At 48.8% G+C, this 22,124-nt stretch overlaps 1 protein-coding gene across 1 annotated transcript in view; it reads right to left on the minus strand.

Moving 5' to 3' along the window:
- Window positions 1-22,124, minus strand: part of LOC146333956 (CUGBP Elav-like family member 5) — a 126,584-nt gene that overhangs the window by 16,798 nt on the left and 87,662 nt on the right. The window contains exon 7 of the mRNA XM_084825399.1: window positions 310-451. Within this exon, the coding sequence (XP_084681525.1) occupies window positions 310-451 (142 nt within the window). The remainder of the gene's footprint in view (window positions 1-309; window positions 452-22,124) is intronic.

Genomic DNA, 22,124 nt, shown 5'->3' on the forward strand with positions numbered 1-22,124 from the left:
CCTTTATTCGGAACCATGAGGACTAGAATCTTCCTTTGTTTTTAGGGAAAGGATGATAGCTCAGTCGTGGTGCTCATGCTTTGCATGTAGAAAGTCCCAGGTTCAATCCATGGCAATACACAGCTGGAAAAGACCTTGCTGGAAAAGCTGCTGCCAGTCCAAGTAGATAATGCTGGAGCAGATTGACCAATGGATCTCAACCAGTATAAAACAGCATCATGAGTATCCCTGCTTAGGTGAGTAAGGACATCGGCACACACACACGGGCACACATAACCTGCTTCTTTGCTTTATATATAAGATGCGCACCTGAGGTTTGTACAATAGGAGTGGCTGGCAGGCTGTTCAAGCTAACAGTGCCGATTTGCTGGATATGGCATGGGGAAAAAGTGAGGCTTGGGCTGACCAAGCTGCCATGAGATGCTGAGAGGACCGTTTGCTGATGCATCAGCTGCAAAATAAAAAAACAAATACATAAAATAGTCATAGATACATTGTAACAGCGAGCTCATTCTCCAAGCACTGATCGTTACAAAACCAAAATGGTACCACCCATGCACAAGAGGGGGAGTGTCAGCAGGCTTGGGGGAACCTTAAGGTTTGCAGAAGTACAAGCATTTTGACAGAGAAAATATACCCCCAAAACAGTGGAATGAGAACTGAGTATGCTCAGTGGGTGCAGAATGCTGAGTGACTTTTGTGCGGAGGGGGTGGATGGGATGGAGCATCCTGGAAGGGGGTGTGGCTGGCTGGAACCCTGATCAGGAGCACACTCCACACTGCAACATTTTGTCTCAGGTTTCACTTGTAATAATAAATAAGTGAAAGGTGGAGTAAGTGTAAGGTGGAGTAAGCACACACATAGGTTGCTTGGGGTGCAGTTCTTCCGCTGTGTCAATGTTCCCCTTCACTCTCACACACCTGCATGCCATTCATATACCTCCCTCATACACATCCCCCACACATGTTCTAACAGCTCCATAAGGGAGCTGCCTACATTCTCATCAAACCCAACAAGACATCCATCCCTTGACGGTTGCAATGTGTGCAAACATCCCAGCTCCATCTAGAATGCTGTGTACAGTTCTGGTCCCCCCAACTAGGGATGGACAAATCTGTAAGTTTTGGTTTTCTTGTTTTCTCATTTTTCTAGTCTTAAATTCACCCCAAACTCTGAAAATCTTGGTTTAAAGTACATGTGGAAATTTGCATGCATTTTTGTGCACATTTCTCATAATACAATTCATGCTAGGAGGCAATGTGCCTTAATACACATTTTTCATAATGTAATGCATTTTAAATGTTCATTTCATGAATATAGGCATTTTTGTATGCATTTTTCGATTGGTGAACTCCATTGCAAAGTTTGGAGAATTTGAAGGATAGAGTTTCAGTTCACATATTGGTTTGAAGATGCAAAATCATACAGCTGGAAATGGTGCAGAAAAGGGGTGACCAAAGCAATCAGAAGACCGGACTCCAGGCAGAAAGCCATTTCTTTTCCACAGAGGATCTTGGGATGTGTAGGTCTGTGAGGGAGGTGGGCTTAGCTATAGAGAATTCCCAGGCAGCCTCAGCAAATGACAACTCCCATGACTCTTGGGGTGGGGGTGGGGAGGCCACAACAGTGAAATCAGTATAAAGCCAACACAAGTTTGCAGCATACCTTAAATGGTCACAGTAAAATTTGGATGATCATTTATGCCTCTCACCACAAGAAAGTGAGGCCACAATTTCAAGCACAGAATACGTTAATGTTGGGTGATTTTTCCAATTTGGCCCTGAAATCAGGTAATCTCAACGAAAGTGGTGTAGTGTGAGGGGAACGGGGAAGGAACCTGATATAAACTCTGGCTGCAGCATTTGAAACCTCTGTATCTTTTGGTTATAAGAGCTCTGGCTATCAACGATCAAAACACAACCTCCCCATTGTTGCTTTGTTGGCTAAGAACATAAGAACCTAAGAAGAGCCGGGCTGGATCAGACCAATCTCAGCCAGCATCCTGTTTCCCACAGTGGGCAGCCAGATGCCTGGTTACAAGCAAGGCCTGAAGCAGCCCTCCCATGTTGCTAATCCCCAGTGTTTAGCAGTTTGAGACAGATTGCTCCAGAACTTGGAGAATCCATTTTGCCATCATAATAGACCTCCAGAAAAGACCTCCATAAATAGACCTCCATCACAAAAGATCTCCATAAGAAAAGTAGTTATGGGCTGGACCAAATAGCCATCTATTCCAGCAACCTGTTCCATGTCAGCCAGATGGCTTTGGAAGGCCTGTGATAGCTCTCTTCTGCTATTGCTGCACAGAAGCTGGTACACAGAGGCTGGTTGTTCCATATAGCCATCATGACTAGTAGCCCATGAAAGACTTATCCTCCATGAATCAGTCTTTTTTTATTTTTAAAAAATAAAATACATTGCCTAGGAACTCTTCACCCGCAGGGTTCCCAGGCAATGTACCCAACATCAAAAACAGACAAGAAATCCAATCTAAAAACCATACAATTACACAGAACTACACATTGCAGGGTCCTCTGTAGAGAAGGGATGACTGGTTTTTAAACCAGTTTAATGCCATGGTGGAGGTATGCCCTTACATTAAGGGCAGTAAAAATGAATTTATGGACTGTCCTGGCTCTGAAGTGCTACTCTGGGCATGCCAAGCAGGTCTGCCAGTAAGGTCTGTCAGATTGGAAGCCACATGAGTTTGGGGACCCCGGGCCTAACCTACCTCACAGGGTTGTTGTTAGGATAAAATGGAGAGGAGGAGGTCCTATATATGCCGCCTTGGGCTCCTTGAAAGAGGAAAAAAGGCAGGATATAAATGTGGCAATAAACCGAACAATGGAGAATTGGAGCCTCGCGATGGTGCTTTACTGCCCTTCAGGAATTGGGCTTTAAACTGTGCCGTCTCAGTTGAGGGGGGTCTCTAAGTTCTGAAGTGGGCATTCAGAGGGCAAGCCTCATTCAACACAAGGGGAGTTGCTTCTGAGGAGACACTAATGGGTTTGTGCAGGGACGGGAAACACACAGGAAACACCCCTTGACCAGGGTCACAGCGAAAGGCACCCCCTGGGCAGGGCTAGCACACCCGAGGTCAATGCAGGTGCTGGGGCACACAGCAACTGTACCCGGGAGAACCCGGCTTGAGGAAAGGAATCGGACTTCAAGCAGCCTCAGGGAATCCGGTTTTGCCCTGATAAACTCCGGGGTGGCTGCTGGACGGCCACGATGTCATCTATCCCTAACAACCTCAGCACGCAGCCGGCTCAAAGTGAATTGCTGGTGGAGACCCCCCCCTCAGTCATCCTTAGAGTAGACTAGACCCATTGAAATCAATGGGGCTTAAGTGTGCCATGACTAACTTCAGTCCCATTTATTTCAATGGGTCTAGTCAACTCTAAGGATGACTAAGTCTGGATCCAACCCATTGGGTATTTCTACTGAATACTCATTTTTAGTTTTATGTTGTTGTTTATTCGCTCAGTCGCTTCTGACTCCTCGTGACTTCCTGGACCAGCCCCCGCCAGAGCTTCCTGTTGGCCGTTGCCACGCCCAGCTCCCCCAGGGTCGAGTCCGTCACCTCCAGGATATCATCCGTCCAGCTTGCCCTTGGTCGGCCCCTCCTCCTTTTGCCTTCCACTGTCCCTTGCTGGCATGTGAAATAAGTGCCACTGTTTGATAGTTTGAACATTCTTTGGTGCGTCCCTTTTTTGGTATGGGGATATATTTTCGCATTTAATTGGGCATATCTCCCCCTATCACTGTTAGTGATAACTAATTCATTGCATCACCGATGCAATGAATATGAACTTGAGGACACTCCGGGAGAGAGCGCAGGACAGGAAGGCCTGGCGTGCTCTGGTCCATGGGGTCACGAAGAGTCGGACACGACTGAACGACTGAACAACAACAACCCCCTATCACTGTTGCCTTTTGCTCTCCTTCTTTCTTGGGCTGCTTCCAGTGTCTCAGGAGACAGCCGTCACAATTTGCTAAATTCTTGAACTGCCTTTAGAGGGCTATATAGCCCTGAAAGGCAGTGTATAAATAAATGAATAAATACAATTTTACACCTCCCCTTTGAACAGGTGTATCACAAGCTGTTTTTGAAATTAAGTTCATAGACAGACAGACAGACATTCTTGGAGGTTTAGTAGTTAGTGTTGGACTGGGCCTGAGGAGACCTGGGTCCAAGTCCCTACTTGGCCATGATGCTTTGGGCCAATCACTGACTCTCAGTCTAACCCATGAGTCCCCAGTGTGGCATTGTGGTCCCATGACACCCGCAGGGGCCTCCAATGCCACCCACAAAGCTTTTCCCTCCCTGCCCCCTTAAAAAAAATTGATTTAAGAAAAAGCCTGGAAAATGTTCAGGCATTCTTCTTTCTCTCCCTTTCTAGCCTCTAGCCTTGCTCTTTCTCTCCTGCCTACCTTGCTGTTTCCCCCTCCTTCCCAGCCTCTATCATCTCTATTCCCCCTCCTCTTTCACTCACTTTTGTCTAGCCAGGCCCACACAGCAGCCATTATGTGACTACCTGCACTCTCCATGGGAGCCATTTTGTCGTGGTGCCCGCAGCAGTTTCTCAACTTCCCAAATGTGCCCACGGGTCCAAAAAGGTTGGCGACCCTGGGCCTAATCTACCTCACAGGGTCACTGTGAGGATAAAATGTAGAGGAGGAGGTTGTATATACTCTGCCTTGGGCTCCTTGCAAGCAGGGGTGCAGTGGTGGTGGGGTCTCGCCTGGATGAAAACCTGGGACTTTTCTAGAGCCAGGTCCCTCCCACTCCCAGCCTACCACTGCGGCTGGAATAGCCTGAGATGCTGTTGTGAGCGGGCGCTGCTCCTGCTACAGCAGCTACTCTCCCCAAAGCTCCAGGCATGGGCAGGAAGAATGGCGAATTCCCCCCTCCCCTGTCCTGAAATGCTGCCTGGGCAAGGCAGCCTCGCCTAGTAAAGTTACCCTCTCTTGCAGCCCACGTTCTCTCTCCCTCGGAGAGGGAGGAGCTGCCTGCAGTGCCGTCGCCGTCGCCGTCGCCATCCGTTTTCGGGGAAGGGCAGGAGCACGTGGGCCAGGCTAAATTGCTTGCTAGAAGCGCTGATCCTGATCGTCAATCCCGTGCCCCCAGCAGCAACCCAGCACACAGACGCGACGCGCTCGAGAACACGCTGGCTAACATCAGACTCAGGCAGGTCAGCTCAGTCAGTTCGTTGGATGGCGATGGCGGCGGCCAAAAAAGGCAGCGGGGCGTGGGGAGGGCAGAGAGAAGAAGGAGGACGTCTATATGAGTGAAAAATAAATGAAAATTTAAATACTAATTTAAAAGGATAAGAAATACCTGGGAATAAACCCCATTGAAATCTATATGCTTACTTCCGAGAAGACATGTACACACCTCACCTCCCTCCACGCAGCCTGCACAGCTCTGGGCAGGGGCTGCAGAACGTCTCCATTGCGTCTCCCACCCAGCCTTTTTATTGATTGATTGATTGATTGATTGATTGCCTCTATATCCCGCCTTTTTCCCTCTTGCAAGGAGCCCAAGGCAGCGTACATAATCCTCCTCCTCTCCATCTTATCCTCACAACAACAGCCCTGTGAGGTGGGTTGGGCTGAGAGTCTGGGACTGGACCAAAGTCACCCAGGGAGCTTCCATGGCCGAGTGGGGACTTGAACCCAGAGCTCCCAGCTCCCAGTCCAGCACTCTCGCCACTACATCACACTGGCTCTCAGCCTTTCCCAACCTTGTGCACTACAGATGTGTTGGACTGCAAATCCTATCATCCCCCTCCCAGCCAGCATAGCCAATATCTGAGGTAGAAAAAAAACATATCATCATTGTTGTCCATATCTGATGTTGTTGTTCAGTCGTTCAGTCGTGTCTGACTCTTCGTGACCCCATGGACCAGAGCACACCAGGCCTTCCTGCCCTCCGCTTTCTTCTGGAGCATATATCTGATGTATTATTTGGTTAATTGATTGATTGGCTGTATAGCCCACTTCATCCCAAAGGCTCAGGGAGGGTAACAATATCAATCTATCTTTCCCTGTTGCTGGTCACCAAGAGACAGTTTGAATAAAACATGTCTTCAGCTGCTTCTGGAAGATGCACAGACTTTGGTGTTTACAATATATGTGGTACTTTACAGAGAATCATAAGCAAAAAAGTCAGGTCTCTGCCCCTAGAAGATTACAATCTAAATTTAAAATTAATTTGTAATCTAAAGTTACATAGCTGTTTGAAACTTAATGTTTGATTATACAAGCTGTTATTATCATCATCATTATGTTCTCCTTTTTCCTCAAACCTTTAGATATAATGTGCCTTTAGGAAGTAAGGATGTGGAATGTGAATGACCTAGGCCCTTGTCCTCCTTTTGAACATACAGTCAGGGCCAGAAATATTGGAACAAGGGTAACTGTTTGGGCAGTTGGCCTCTGCACACCACCACATCGAAGGTGAAAGGAAACACACCCAGATGGGAGCTAAGTCAGGACTTCCAGCTGTAATTCAAGGGGTGCGGCAAAAGTGGGGCACTGACCGTTCAGGAAGTACTTCATTCCCATCTGGGTGTGTTTCCTTTCACCTTCGATGTGGTGGTGTGCAGAGGCCAACTGCCCAAACAGTCACCCTTGTTCCAATATTTCTGGCCCTGACTGTATGCTCCCATTGCTTTGTACCTCTTATTAAACACACACACACAAAGCTGATTTACATACCCTTAACTGACATTTGTTTATGGTGAGGGGCCTCATTACTGCATCACCCTTAACACTCCTGATGTTTAAACTTGTTCCTGGCAGTTCCCCAACTGTACCAGTACCAGCAGCCCGAGCCAGCTAGAGCACCATCATATCCCACTCCCACAATCCTAGGGCAGGAAAGGAGAACAGGACCACAGCAATACACCAGTTCTCTCAGGAAGTGTGTTTAGGATTGGTGCCTTTTTGTGCTTTACAGTGGGGGAATGGCAGGTGGAGAAATTTTATGGAAAAGTTTCTTTCACATCTTGATGAACATGAAAAAGAGGGAGGCGGGTGGGTGGTGCAAATGAGAAGCAAGATGATGTCTTGTTCAGCTATTAAATTATTAATATTCATTGTAGGAGTTGGTTTGTGCCAGTTTTTAGGATTTATCGCACAACCCTATGCGCATTTACTCAGAAGTCAGTCCCGCTATGTTCAATTGCCAACTGGGCTTTCTCCCAGGTAGGTGTGCGTAGGACTGCAGCCTTAGCTGCCGTCCCAAGATCTCTGTAAATTTAATTCGAAATAAAGACCCATCGGATTGCACTGTTAATTCTTGAACATTAATTTCTACAGCAAGCGGAATTGCCAAATGCAGCCTGCTCTCTCAGCTGCCATTTGATTTTTGGTACAAGGTTGGCATGTACCTGGACAAACAAAAAAACCCTGGTGGAGGGAAGGGAAACAGAAAAAATCAGTTGGGGGGAGAGGAGAAAGAAGGGGTGTGTGTGTTTCAATCCAGCTGGGTGTGTGGACGTTTCTGTTGGAGGGGGAGGGGGGAGATATAATGAAGGAGCTTAGGGAAGGCTGATGGGTAATGCCGGGGCGCTAAGGGAGTGTGCAAGGGGGCTGTTTCAGTGAGAAGGGATCTGTCCGTGAGGGCTGAGTTGAGAGGGTGAAGCTGCCCTAGAGTATCATATCCTGAAACCTAAAATGTTTGTGAGTGAGTGGGTGGAAAAGATTTCAACAGCCCCGCATTTTTTCTCGGACGTCCAATGGAAATACCCCTGCCTTCCTCTCAGCTGCCCTGTTTTTGGGTCCCGGTCGAAGGCTGTATATCTTACAAGGTTGTACGATCTTAGACGGGCGGGGCTGTGAGGGGCGGGGCTGTGACTGTCACGGAGGGACCCTGCACTTCTGAATGTGCCACTACGCTACTGCTTGCAAGAGGAAAAATGCAGGATATAAATGTAATGATTGATGATAGACAGACAGACAGACATATACAAATATAATATGATTAATATAATGTAGACCAAGGATTCATCTAGCTGAGCATCCTGTTTCCAATAGCGGACAGCTAGATTCCATTAGGCTAGAGAAAGTGGTTGGCTATACAACACTGGCTGGAACGCCATCTGTCAGGGTGCTGTTTGTCCTGCACTGCAGATCCTGCACAGAGCAGGGGGTTGGATAAGATGGCCTCCAAAGTCCCTTCCAACTCTATAATTCTATGACTCATGTGGGAGTATTTTGCAGCTCTTTGGATCCTGATCTGTGCTTCCACATTTCTAGATGAATTTCAGATCCCAGCACCTTCCCCCTCCAAATTTCCATTAGATTCATCTTATTTTATCTGACATACAATCAATAACAGCTCAACATTTGGGCACCAGGCCTTTAAAAGTCATTCCCTGTTAAAGGTGATAATCTGAGGTAGCACTACTGAACAGCAGGACCTCAACCAACTCTCCCATAAGACAGAAAGACAGAGTGCTATTGAAGCTGGTCTGTCTTCATTGTAAAAACCATCAGCAAATTGGGTTGTTCAACATCCAGTATTTTACTAGTCCAGCTAAGTGTGGGTTTTTTCCCTGCACCAAAATATTGATTAACTCCAGATTAACTCCAGTCTCCATCCAAGACATGCCAGCTTAAGAAGAACATAAGAGGATTGCTGCTGGATCAGACCAAACATCCATCTAGACCCAGGGTTGGGAACCTCAGGCTCAGATGCCAAATCCAGCACTCAGGGTTCCCTGGATGGCCACAGCCCTTTCCCCTCAACCAATCATTTGGCAGTTTCCTGACTTTTAAGGTTGACATCCCTCTCCTAAAGATGCAATACTGGCAGTAAGACCCTTAAACTACAATATGCTGGCATTTTTAATATTTTTGTCCACACCGCTTTTGCCTTCAGCCCAGCCCTGGAATATGGCCCCCGAGAGTTCCAAAACGGAATTCAGCCCTCAGGCTAAAGGAGGCTCCCCACCCTGATCTAGACTAGTGTTCCCAACAGCGGGCAACCAGATGTCCCCCACAGAGTAGCCCAACAGCAAGACATGTCCTCCCTTTGCTGTTTGTCAGCAACAGGCATTCAGAGGTATACCTCCCCTGAAGATGGAGGCTCTATTTAAATGCTTGTGGTTAATAGCAGTCAACTATCACCAAGTCTGATCTCTTTTGAAATTATCTGAGCTAGGGGGAGAGACCAGGCTGGTGCTGCAGCTGGAATATAGCATCAGGCCTAATTAGGATGGCCATGCATCCTCTTTTACAGAGGACAGTCCTCTATTTTGAAGGTATCCTCTATTGGAAGGGATGCCCAGTCAAAATCCAGTTTAAAGAGAAAGAACCAGCTGAAGGAAGAGCTGGGCCTTGAAGTAGCCCTTCAACATCACCTGGACAGCAGACTGAGCAAGGCGCAGTTACCTGGTCACCGTCTACAGTATTTCTGTTTAAATCACGATAATTATTTCTAAATTTGCATCTATACAGATAAATTAGTATATTCAAAATTTATACAAATTAGTGTCCCCTTTTGGGGGGGTTCCCAAGTGGCCACCCTATCTAAATCATCCAGTCATATGTAGAGATGCTCAAGGAATTTCTTTGATCCGGATTTTTAAGCGAACTAACCTAATTCGCACTTCCCAGGCTAATATGTGGTTCAGAACAATTATCCTTTGGACTGAGCACTTCTCCAAATTGTGTGGTGCAAAACAACAGACAAGAAGGCGTATAAAAATTTATATTTTAGGTTAGCATGCATACAAAAATGTGTATTTTAGGAGAAAATGATACAAAAATGTGTGCTTTAGGGTAAAATGTATTCGAAATTGCATATTTGGCAAAAATATGTTTAAAATAATGTGATTTTTGAGCAGTTTTTTAAAAAAAAATTAGATAGATGCCAAAATGAGATAAAAACAGACTTGGGAATAAACAGGTGTAAAATGGGCATGGGTCAGAAATGGACTGATTCATCTACCCCTATTCTTACACGCGCACAGTCCAACATCTCATTCCACCATGCTTCCTCTTCTTTTCGCTGCAGCTCTGATGGTCATCATCAAAAATAAGACTGCAGAAAGGGAAAACCAAGGGGGGGAAACCAGGACCCAAGGAAAATCTCAATGTAAAATCTCAAATAAATAAATATTATTTATTTATTTACAATATTTATATACTGCTCCACATCAACGATTTCGGAACGGTGAACAGCAAGATAAAAGAATAAAACCCCATAATTAAAACAGTTAAAACATCTTAAAAGAACAGATTCTGAACTTAAGAAACCGTGGCTGGTCATGCAAGGAAGGTCTCTCAAAATAGCAATGTCTTCAGGAGGCGCTGGAAGGAACACAATGTTGGCACCTGCCTGAGCTCCAAAGGCAGGGAGTTCCACAGGAAGGGGGCCACCACACTGAAGGCTCTTCTCCTGGTGGACTCCAACCGGGCCATAGGTCCATGTGGAACCACCAGGAACATGCCCTCTGATGCCCTCAGTGACCGGGCAGGTTGGTAAGGGAGAAGGTGCTCTCTCGGGTATCCTGCTCCCAAGTTGTTTAGGGCTTTGTACACTAGCACTAATACCCTAACCCTGGCCCGGCAGCGAATAGGCAGCCAGTGCAGTTCCCTCAGCAAAAGAGTTGCATGCTGGAAAGGGGCAGCTCCCGACCACAGCCGAGCTGCTGCGTTCTGCGCTAGCTCCAACTTCCGGACCAGCCTCAAGGGCAGCCCCACATAGAGCGTGTTGCAGTAGTCCAGTCCTGAGGTTACTGGCGCCTGTACCACCGTGGCCAAGCTATCCCTGTCCAGGGGAGGCCGTAGCTGGCGAACCTGCCGAAGCTGGTAAAAGGCACTCCGAGCCGCAGCGGCCACTTGGGCCTCCAGCGACAGATCTAGGAGTGCCCCCAGACTACGGACCTGATCTTTCAGAGGGAGAGCAGCCCCCTCCAGAGCAGGCAATGAGCCTGACTCCCGGACCAGGGAACCACTCACCCACAGGGCTTCCGCCTTGCCAGGATTCCGCTTCAGTTTATTGGCCCTCATCCCGCCCATTACTGAGTTCAGGCACTGGTCCAGGACTTGCACAGCCTCTCCTGATTCAGATGCCACAGGGACATAGCGCTGTGTGTCATCAGCATACTGATGGCACTTGGCTCCAAATCCCCTAATGGCCGCTCCCAGCGGCTTCATCTAGATGTTAAACAACATTGGGGACAAGATGGTGCCCTGCGGCACCCCATGGCTCAATTGCCAAGGGGCCGAGGAATGGTCACCCAATGTTACTCTCTGAAATCGGGCCCGCGGGTAGGACAGGGCAGTGTCACACAGTGCCTCCAACACCCATCCCATGCAGTCGATCCAGGAGGATACCGTGGTCGATGGTATCAAAAGCCCATGAGAGGTCGAGCAGAATTAACAGGGTTGCACTCCCCCGTCCCTCTCTCGATGAAGGTCATCCACCAGGGCGACCAAGGCCGATTCAGCCCCATAACCAGGTCGAAACCCGGAGCGGAATGGGTCTAGATAATCAGTATCCTCCAAGAATGCCTGCAGTCGCTCCACCACGACCCTCTCAAGTACCTTCCCTAGGAAAGGGGCATTTGCGACTGGGCGGTAGTTGTCTAGTACCGTTGGGTCCAGAGTGGGCTTCTTCAGCAGTGGCCGCACTACTGCCTCCTTAAGGACAGCAGGGACCACCCCTTCCCGCAGGGAAGCATTTAGCACTCCCTGACCCCACCCAGTCATACCCCCTCGGCCAGCTTTTATTAGCCAGGAGGGACAGGGATCGAGAGGGCACGTGGTCGGTCGCACTGCTGCAAGCACCTTGTCCACATCTTCAGGCTGCAGCAACTGGAACTGATCCCACAAAATCGGGCAGATGGTGGCATCAGACACCTCAGCCGGAACTGTGATAACAACAGCGTCAGGTTTGCTGCGGAGACAAGCCATTTTGTCCTCAAAGTGCGATGCAAAAAGGTCACAGCGGGTCCTCGACGGGGCCAGGGCCCCATTTGCTGGCGAGGGTGTTAACAGCCCCCAGACCACCCGGAAGAGCTCCGCTGGATGGCTACTCGAGGATGCAATGGAGGCAGCAAGATACCCACCCAGGTCTCAGTGATACACGCCAGGTCGGCCTTCTCATCCACGATTGGGTCATGGATGAGAGCGATCTTATTGTGGAAAGACCTGGCGTTAAATAGCAGCACCGCAAGACAGGAGGGCTCAGTGGATGAGCTACCAGGCACATGAGAGCTAGAGGAGGGGGGTAGAAGGGGAACAGTGTGTAAACACCTGTGGCCCATTCCACTTTGATGTCCCAACCCCCTCCTCCTGCCATATCTCTGTCTGCACCAAGTAACTGGGATAGTGGTGCCCCCTCCGTGGGTCCCCGTGTCAGTTTCCCAAGCGCACCCTTACCACACCAGAACTGCCCGCAGACTCTCAGCACCCACCCACCGTCCAAACGCACCCTCAACCATTCACCACATACACTCCACTCATCCAACAGTCACTCCCAGCCAAACAAACACAGTCACAGTTTGTAACTTGTGGTTATACCCAGCCACTGGTCACAGCTAAGACATCAGGCTTGCCAACCAACCAACCAAGCAATATAGAGGGCAAGCAAAATGCTCATTTCCTAGCCATTCAACCTACTTCCATTAGTTCATGCTGATTCCCTGGAGTGTGGCAAGCAGTCCTCCCCCAGGGGAGGCCCCACTTCTAACTACCAGAGGCTCCCACCCTGGGCAGAAGAAGCAACTCTGGCACATGAAGCCCCGATCCCCTGTCTCTCACCCAGGGTGGGCAAACAATGAGATGTAGGTACAACTGCTGTCAGGGGGGTCCCTGCTCTCACTCAGAGACACCCCACTCACACAGAACAGGTAGTCAATGGACAAGCAGAGAGTAGACATACCAAGGAAGAAGGAGAAAGTAAGAGGCGCTTGCGCCCTCGCGGCATCCCGAAGGGGCAAACCAAAGGGGCATGCCCCCTTTGGAGGCACCCCTGCTGGGGCGGCCCACCACCTCATAGCAGGGTGGCTTAAATCTCCGTGATGCTGAAGGTCTCAAAAGGGCTAAGAGATAGCGCTCTGTTCTGATTGGCTGGAGATCTTCAACAGATGGCTTCACTCCACAATCAGTGGCAGGCTGACGCAAGGCAAAGTTACTGGGAGGTGGGGTGCGGGGAGAGGAGCTGTTGCAAGGAGCTGGAAAGTGATGGAACAGATCTCTCCCCCCAGTTCTCTTCTCTCGCCAGTCCAAAAGTGCAGGGTGCCTGGTCCTGTGTCCTTTAAAAAACCAAGTACCAAGGAAAATCAAAAACCAAGCCAAATGTCTTTTGGCTGTAGGCCTGCTGAACCCATGACAACCATCAACGTAAATAATATTTCAGAAAGGGAAATTAATTCCACGCATGCGCACACAGAGACACACACCCTATAGCAAAAAAAAAAAAAAATGCCCGATGCTCCGAAGTGTGGGATTCAATTACTCAAGTTTTGATGCCAAACAGCCACAGAGGTTTGTTACAGAGGGGGAGGGGGATTACGTAGCATCTCCTCCCTGCTCTTCCTCCTCCTCCTCCCCAAAACTGTACCCCACCCCTCTGCCACATTTGTCAAAAGAGAATGTCACACTGGGAAAACGAGAAAAGCAAGAATAAAAGACAGGATGTGCTTGCATCCATCAACCATAAGAAAGCATGCACAGATATAGATACACACATGCACGTGCATGCACACGCGCACACTGGGGCTTTCTTTGAGTCAGCGTCCAGCAAGGATCAGCCAGAACCAACATAAAACGCTAGATCTAATTCCTGATGATGAGTGAAGAAGCTAGCATAAAGGAGGGAGTGTCTCTGAGCATACCCAGAGCACGCTTCCCCCACTGACACATTCGACAGAGAGCTGACCCCAAATGCCTGTTTGCCTCAATCACATGTTACATTATTTATTGATTTGTTATGTTTCTTGTTTTAAAGCATTTATATATTCCTCTTTTCTGCTTTAAATGGCATCTGTGTCTACTGAGCATGCTCAGTCCACAGTGGGCTGCTACCCCCCCTTAAGGTTTTTTCAAAAAATTGTACTTCTTCAAAGCTCAGAATTCCCCAAGCTGTTAGGAACAGAGGAACCCTGCCTTATACCATATCAGACCATTGTTCCAGTTAGATCAGTATCCTCTACACCAGTGGTCTCCACAGTGGGGTGCATGCACCGCAGGGGTTGTGCATCACGATCCACTGGGGTGCGCGAGCCGCCTGATAATTGCGCAGCCTCCCGCTGCTCCGACGAGCTGCCAGCGTGTGCAGTGATGGTGGTGGTGGCGGCAGGATGGGACGGGAGCCGGGAGGGAAGCTCCATGGCATTTCTCTCTCGGCTCCAGTCCTATCCTGCCTCTGCCACGGCCACGGGAGCAACTGCACCAGTCTCTGCCAGGCACAGCAGAGGATGCCATGGCGCCGGAGCAGCTGCCATCCTGCCAGAGGAGAACGAATTTGTTCCAAATTTGCTGACTTTTTTCTGTGATGACAAGTGGCTGTCAGCAGTATGCTCCCTAGCAGATATTTTTGAAAAAATAAACACAATCTGTCCCTTCAAGGTAAAGGTGACATTTTAACAATGAGTGAGAAAGTAACTGCTTTTCGAAAGAAACTCGTGCTATGGAGACAGCATTTTGAAAATGGATGTTTGGAAATGTTTCCATCGGTATGTGATTTTGTTGCCGAAAACGATGAAGTGTGACACCTGTAAAAACTCTCATATCTGCACACTTTAAAAACCTGGAAATGGAATTTCTAACCTATTTGAAGCGTTTCAGTGGGTTTTGAACCCATTGGTTAAAAATATAAAAATGCAACACCTTCCAATTAGTTTGCAAGAACAACTGATTGACATCAGGGAAGATGGAAGTTTACTAGCTGAATTTCAGCAAAAACCTTTGCATAACTGGTGGATGAGACTGAAAAATGAATATCATGATTCAGTAAGCGCAGCCAACGATGCACTTCTTCCATTTGGATCTACATATCTTTGTGAGGCATCTTTTTCAGCTATGACAGCCATTAAAACCAAGTATCAAAATAAAGTGAACTTAGAACCAGACCTTCGAATCGCTGTATCACAAAGTGTTAAACCAAGATTTTCCAAAATACTGAAGTTTATTATATCACATTGCTCTCACTAAAAATACTGTTGTTAATAATAATTTTTTAGTGAAAGCAAAAAGGTTTTTTATACTGTAAATAAAATTAAGTATTTTAAAAATACTGTTTATTTCATCTTTACCTCATCCTTCTTTAATTTCTATTTTTGTGTATGTACATAATATATTAGTGCAGTAGTACATGTATGTCATTTATAAATAAATATACATCTATTAGGGGGGTGTGCTCAAAAATATTTTACTGATAGGGGTGCGCAATCAAAAGAGTTTGCAGACCACTGTTCTACACCAAGGGAAGGCGACCTTGGGCCATGGGCACATGTGGCAATTTGAGAAACTGTCCTCGGCACCACCACAAAATGGCTGCCATTGGAGGAGTGGCAAAGGACAAGTCACCTGCCCCAAAGACTGAGTACAAGGCAGTGGTGGGGTCTGAGCTCCAACACATTAAACAGCTCCTTTGAATCCACCCTGCAAAACAGGTGGTCTACTGCTGAGCTATGATACCTCCCTCTTGTTTCTCAGCAGCCCCAATTTTGGCTCCAATACTGTCAGCACTCACCACCCAGGTTTGCTACTAGAAGGAAAAATGGAATGATGGAGGATGTCTAATACACTGGTTCCATTTCTTAAATGAGGCCAGGTACCTTCAGAACTCAAAAATCCAGAGACTTGGATGATGATGATGATGATTGTATCCCGCCTTTTTCCCAATACTGGGACTCGAGGCGGCTTTACAACACTAAAACTCGTACAATTAAAACCTAGAAATAGAAGTATAAATAGAAGTATACAAAAGTTAAAAATATAATTAAATCATCAATAATATCAAAATTGTATAAAATATCAAAACATTAAAAGGCAACAAGAAATATAACCATAGTACCCATCTGTCATATTCTCACAGGTCCAGACTAGCTATCCCCAAAGGCCTGCCGGAACAAAAAAGTTTTTGCCCGCCCACAAAAGCATACCAAGGAGGGTGCCACTCTCGCCTCCCTGGGAAGGGAGTTCCGGAGCCTTGGGGCAGCCACCGGGAAGGCCCTCTCCCACATTCCCCCCAGGCGAGCCTGTGATGGTGGCGGGACGGCGAGAAGGGCCTCCCTGGAAGATCTCAGGGCACGAGCAGGCTCGTGGGGGGAATGCGGTCTTTCAGACAACCTGGACCCGAGCCGTATATGGCTTTATAGGACATGACAAGCACTTTGAATTGTGCCCAGAAACAGACTGGGAGCCAGTGGAGCTGTTCTAGCAGGGGAGTTGTATGCTCCCTGTAGCCAGGCCCAGGCAACCGTCCGGCAGCAGCTCTTTGCAGCTGAACTTTCCGAGCACTCTTCCGAGGCAGCCCCACACAGAGTGCGCTACAGTGATCCAGATGGGATGTGACTAAGGCATGCGTCGCTGTGGCCAAGTGAGGCATCTCAAGGAACGGGCGCAGCTGGCGCACTCGCTTTAACGGTGCAGATGCACTCCTGGGCACTGCCGAAACCTGGGCATCCAGACTCAGCGCGGAATCCAGAAGTCCACCCGAGCTGCGACCCTGGGTCTTCAGGGGGAGCCTAACCCCATCCAGCACAAGCCAAACCCCTACTCCCTGATCCACCTTTCCACTGACCAGGAGCACCTCTGTCTTGTCTGGATGAAGCGTCAGTCTGTTTGCCCTCACCCAGTCCGTTACCGCCGACAGACACCGTTCAGCACCCCAACAGCTTCCTTGGAATTAGGTGGAAAGGGAAAGTAGAGTTGGACGTCATCAGCATACTGGTGACACCGAACCCCCAAACTCCGGACAACCTCCCCCAGTGGTTTCATGTATCTGTTAAATAGCACGGGGGACAAAACGGAACCCTGAGGGACTCCACAGGCCAATGGCCAGGGAGTCGAGCAGAAGTCCCCCAGCACCCCCTTCTGGGTCCGCCCCTCCAGGAAGGAATGCAGCCACTGCAAAACGGTGCCTCCAAGTCCCATCCCAGCGAGGCGGCCCAGGAAGATAGCCTGGTCGATGGTATCGAAAGCCGCTGAGAGGTCCAGCAGAACCAACAGGGACACACTCCCCCCGTCTAGTTCCCGGCGTAGGTTTCTGTCCCATAACCGGGCCTGAAGCCAGACTGAAATGGGTCTAGATAATCTGTCTCATCCGGGACTCCCTGGAGTTGGGAGGCCACCACGCGCTCCAATACTTGCCCAGAAATGGAATAGTGGAGACTGGCCGATAATTATCCAACATGGTGGGGCTCAGGGAGGGCTTTTTTAACAGAGGCCTCGCCACTGCCTCCTTCAGGCAGGACTTGACCAAGGGAGGCATTAACCACTTACCCACTCGGCCAGTCCACCTCTGGCTGCTTTTATGAGCCAGGAAGGGCAAGGACCTAGAACACACGTGGTGGCTCTCACCTCTCCCAGGATCCTGTCCGCATCCTCAGGCTGTACAAATTGAAAAGTATCCAACAACACTGGACAAGCAGGGGCCACAGTTACGTCCACTGGGTCTGTATCAACTATAGCGTGCAAGTCAGAGCGGATCCGAGCGACTTTGTCTGCAAAGTGCTGAGCAAATTGTGCACAGCGGGCTGTCGAGCGGTTTGAATTCTCCTCTTGCGGGCTGGTGTGCAAAAGACCCCTGACCACTCGAAACAGCTCTGCTGGACGGCTCTTTGCCGACGCAATAGTGGCAGAAAAAACAATTCTTTGCTGCACGTATTGCCACAGAGTAGGCCTTCTAGCCCGTGTTCGATCGGATTCACTCTGTGTTCTCTGCCAACGTCGCTCTAGTCGTCCTCTCGCTCGTTTCATCGCCGCCAGCTCCCTAGAAAACCAGGGTGCTGGTGCGGCTCCACTTCGTGAGAGAGGACGCTCAGGAGCGGTTGTGTCCTCGGCCCTGGTCGTTTCTCCATTCCAGAGATCGGCCAGGGCTGAGGCAACAGGAAAATCCCCAAGAGCCCTCAGGAAACCATTCGGATCCATCAGCCTCCTGGGGCAGACCAGCTTAATCGGCCCGTCACTCAGCCCTTCCAAGTGCCAGCAAGTCTAAACCCCACCTGGTAGTGATCTGTCCATGACAACGGAACTAAAGAGAGTTCTTCCACTCTCAGATCACCATCACCCCATCCAGCACAGAAAACGAGGTCCAGAGTGTGCCCAGCAGCATGGGTGGGGCCAGGTACCTTTTGGGACAGGCCCATGGTTGTCAGGGCGGACATGAAGTCCTGAGCCGCTCCCGACAGGGCAGCCTCAGCATGGATGTTGGAATCCCCCAGCACAACAAGCCGAGGGGTCTCCAACACCAACCCTGAGACCACCCCGGCTAGCTCAGGAAGGGAGACTGTTGAGCAGCGGGGTGGACGGTACACCAACAGAATCCCTATTCTGTCCCGGGCAGCCACCTTCAAATACACACACTGGAACCCAGCAGACTGCAGGATAGGGCACCCGGTGAAGGGGATCGAATCCCGATAGACCACTGCCACTCCACCTCCCCGCCCCCCAGGCCTTGCCTGCTGCTGGACAGAGAACCCTGGAGGGCAGAGCTGAGAGAGATTAACCCCCCCCCCCCCACAGCTTCATCCAGCCAGGTCTCTGTAATACAGGCCAGGTTGGTGTGCTCATCCAGCATCAAGCCCTGGATAGCTGTTGTTTTACCATTCACCGGCCTGGCATTCAGCAGCAGCAGTTTCAACCCAGGGGGGTCTGTTGCCAGGGCCATCCAGGTTATTTGAGTTGGGGGACGGTTTAGGGACAGTCAGCACCCTATTGTTACACACTCTGCCTTTAGAGTGTGACTGTCTCCCCGCTCCGTATCTCCCTCTGCCCTGTAGAACTGTAATTGGATGAGGAGACTATCAGCACATCTCTTAATTTCACCAGACATTCACCATACTTTTTCAAGCCTATTGTTGCAGGCCTCAAAACTGCAATCTTGCTTTTAGTGGGATGTTGTTACACAGAAGATTACTATTACATTGGTAGCCATGTTTGCTTCTCCTCTCTGCCTCCCAAGTGACCCGCATGCGTTCTAAATAGGTCTGGAAACAGAAGCAAGCAAATGCTAGATATTACATTTTCAAAAATACAATACTTTTCTTTTTTTTAACTTCTTGTTCCTAGTAACCTTAAGTGCATCCTGATATCTATTTTCAGTTTAATGGGGGCTAACCTGATTACCTTTGCACCAGTGGTGTAGTGGTGAATTCTGAAGTGTGGGAGCCAGTGCAGTGTAGTGGTTAGAGTGTTGGACTGGGAAGACCTGGGTTCAAATACCCACTCAGCTGTGAAAGCTCACTGGGTAACTTTGGGCCAGTCACTGACTCTCAGCCTAACCTACCTCACAGGGCTGTTGTGAGGATAAAATGGAGAGGAGGGGGATAATGTACACCACCTTGGGCTCCTTGAAGGAAAGGTGGGATATAAATGTAATAAATAAATAGAGTTCATCATGCATAGCCCCCCCCACACACACACACACAGAGAACAGCAGTACATAGCATAATACCCACTTTATTAAGATCAGCTGAAGTCACAGAATAGTCAGATCACCTCATTCTCTGCTTTCACCTATGCTAATCTGTCTGAAACAACAGTATAACTTGAAAGCCTCATTATCACCACATTCATTTGTCAGAAGTCTGTCAGTGCACTCTGACAGATGACATCACTGCTCCTGCTAAAAAAAAATCCTTGGAGCTGTGCTCCAGCATGTTCCCCCTCCACTATATACCATTGGTCTGCATGACTCCCCCTCCACTCCATTTTAAAGGTAAGCAACCTGGCAACTTCCAGATATTTTGGACTACAGCTCCAGCCAGCATGGTCAATGGTCAGGAAAGGCAGGAGCTGTCGTCAAGAACATCTGGTTTATAAATTACAGTCTTGGGGGGTGGGGGGTAAAAACATCATGATTAGGATTTTTTTCTCCCCCTGCCCTGACATTTCCTTCAATATCTGGCTCTGGAGAACTCAAATGCTTGCTTATAGCTTTGTAATGCTTTGGTAAGTCCTAATAAAGGTATTATTGTATCTTGTTCTCCCTTGGGAAAACTCCCAACACCTGTTGTTTCTATACCACCGGTCAAGAATGGGTTAGTAGACGCGAGAGCCATGAGGGCCGGTGGGGCAGTCACGTAGGCAGCAGCCACTTGGAAGCTGACTGTTTTTTGGCCGTTTCTCAGCCTGGCAGCTCTAACAGCCGTGTCTGGTGGGAAGATTCAGCCTCCTCGGGGTGGAGTGGGGCGTCCCGGGATTGGATGTTTCAAATCTGCCTGGAGTTGCTAGGGCTGGGCAATAAAAGGGGGCCAAAGAAGGGGCGGGCGTCTCTTCTTGGCCCTGACGGCGCGGGGGGGGGGTGGGGGGGTGCTGCTCGATGGCTATCCTGGAAGCCCATACTTTGGTATGCATAGGATAGACTGGCTAGCTTCACTGTTTTGCTCTTGGGAGCGTGTCCCTTGGGGTTTGGCGTTTCTGGTTTTGCTTTTGAACCTTGCTTGTAATTGCCTGTACAACCTACCACCTCTCCCCTGGTCCTCCCTCTTTGTTCCTTCCCCCTAACAAACTTCTATCCAGCTTCCAGTTGGTGTGGTGTGTCCTGTACAACTTCAGCGCTAAATGCAGTGCCTATTGGCCTGGAAGGGAGCTGCTGGGTCAACTTTGGGGGAGCTTGTGGCCACGTTGGGCCTGGCCTACCTTGCAGGGTTGTTGGGGGGAGACCAGCAATCCTTCACACCACCCTTCCCCAACGTGGTGCCCTCTTGATGTGTTGTATTACAATTCCCACCATCCCCAGTCAGCATGGGTATACTTACAGGGGATGATGGGAGTTGTTGTCTGATGCATCTGTAGGGCACCAGTAGGGACGGCAAATCTGTCTAGCTCAATTTTGCTTGGTTCTTGTTCTGCGCTTTTAAGTTTGTTCTGTCTTATTTCTGCATTGGATTTTGATTTTTTTTTTCTTCGTAAGTAAATTTTTACAGATTTTTTTGCACAGTTTTTGGAAAAAGGCACATTTTTAAAAATACATACATTTTTAAAATGTGTAATTTTTTGACCACTTTTGCAGACCTATTCATTTTTAAAGTGATTTTCCAATGAATAAAGGGTTTTTCATATGTATATATATATATTTCAAATATATGCATTTTTGCATTTTTTTTCCCATCACAAGTTTATGAAATGAATGGATTTTGATGGAAAACTGCATTCTGATTCAAGTTCCCAAGGTCTGCAGATGTGCAAAACAAACTTTAGGGGAAAAGACTTAAGAAGGGGGGAATCCCCCCCCCCCAACAGCCCAATAAGGACAGCATGCTCAGCACCCATGGGATGGGGGCAGGGGGAGAAATGGAAAACCGGGGGTGGAGTGAGAAGGAGAATGGAATGGAATGGAATATGGGAAAGAGGGCATGGCTGGTTGGTGTCTTGTACAGGAGCACTCCACATTGCAATGTAGCTGTTGCAAGTCCCATTTTTTTATTTATATCTGTCAAGGAGAAGGCCTTATGGGGCCAAAGCTGTGGTGGGAAAGAGTTAATTTTCCCTTGGATAGTTTTAGATGGTGTTTTAGGGAGGGGGTTGGGGTGTACTCACAGGCCAAGCTGAGCTGGCTTTGAGGGATGGCGGGGCTGTGGATCAAGGGGGGCTGATTGAACCCAGAGATCCAGTCTTCCTTTACATGGTGGTAGAGGTGGGATGCGACACTGACCCAGGGAAGGGAAGAGAGGGATCCGATTGTTTGGAAACCCGACATAGGGGTTGTTGTTTTGAGTAGTTGGGGTAACAATGCAGAATGCTGGAGAAGCTGTGATGGGAGGTGGAGGGAACCTCAGCCCAGGAGGGCCTGAGGGGAGAAGAGTCTTTCGTGCTGGGTGCTGAAGTGGAGGCGAGAGCTGCCCCTCTGGAGGAGTTCTGCAAAGGAGGACCGGGTTGCAGCAGAGCCGTCTTCCTTCGCCCAATGCCGGGAGTGAGGTGGAGCTGGATGAGA

Source organism: Heloderma suspectum, chromosome W (assembly GCF_057233095.1).
Source record: "Heloderma suspectum isolate Gila_16-S chromosome W, 16-S_ref, whole genome shotgun sequence".
Lineage (NCBI taxonomy): Eukaryota > Metazoa > Chordata > Lepidosauria > Squamata > Helodermatidae > Heloderma > Heloderma suspectum.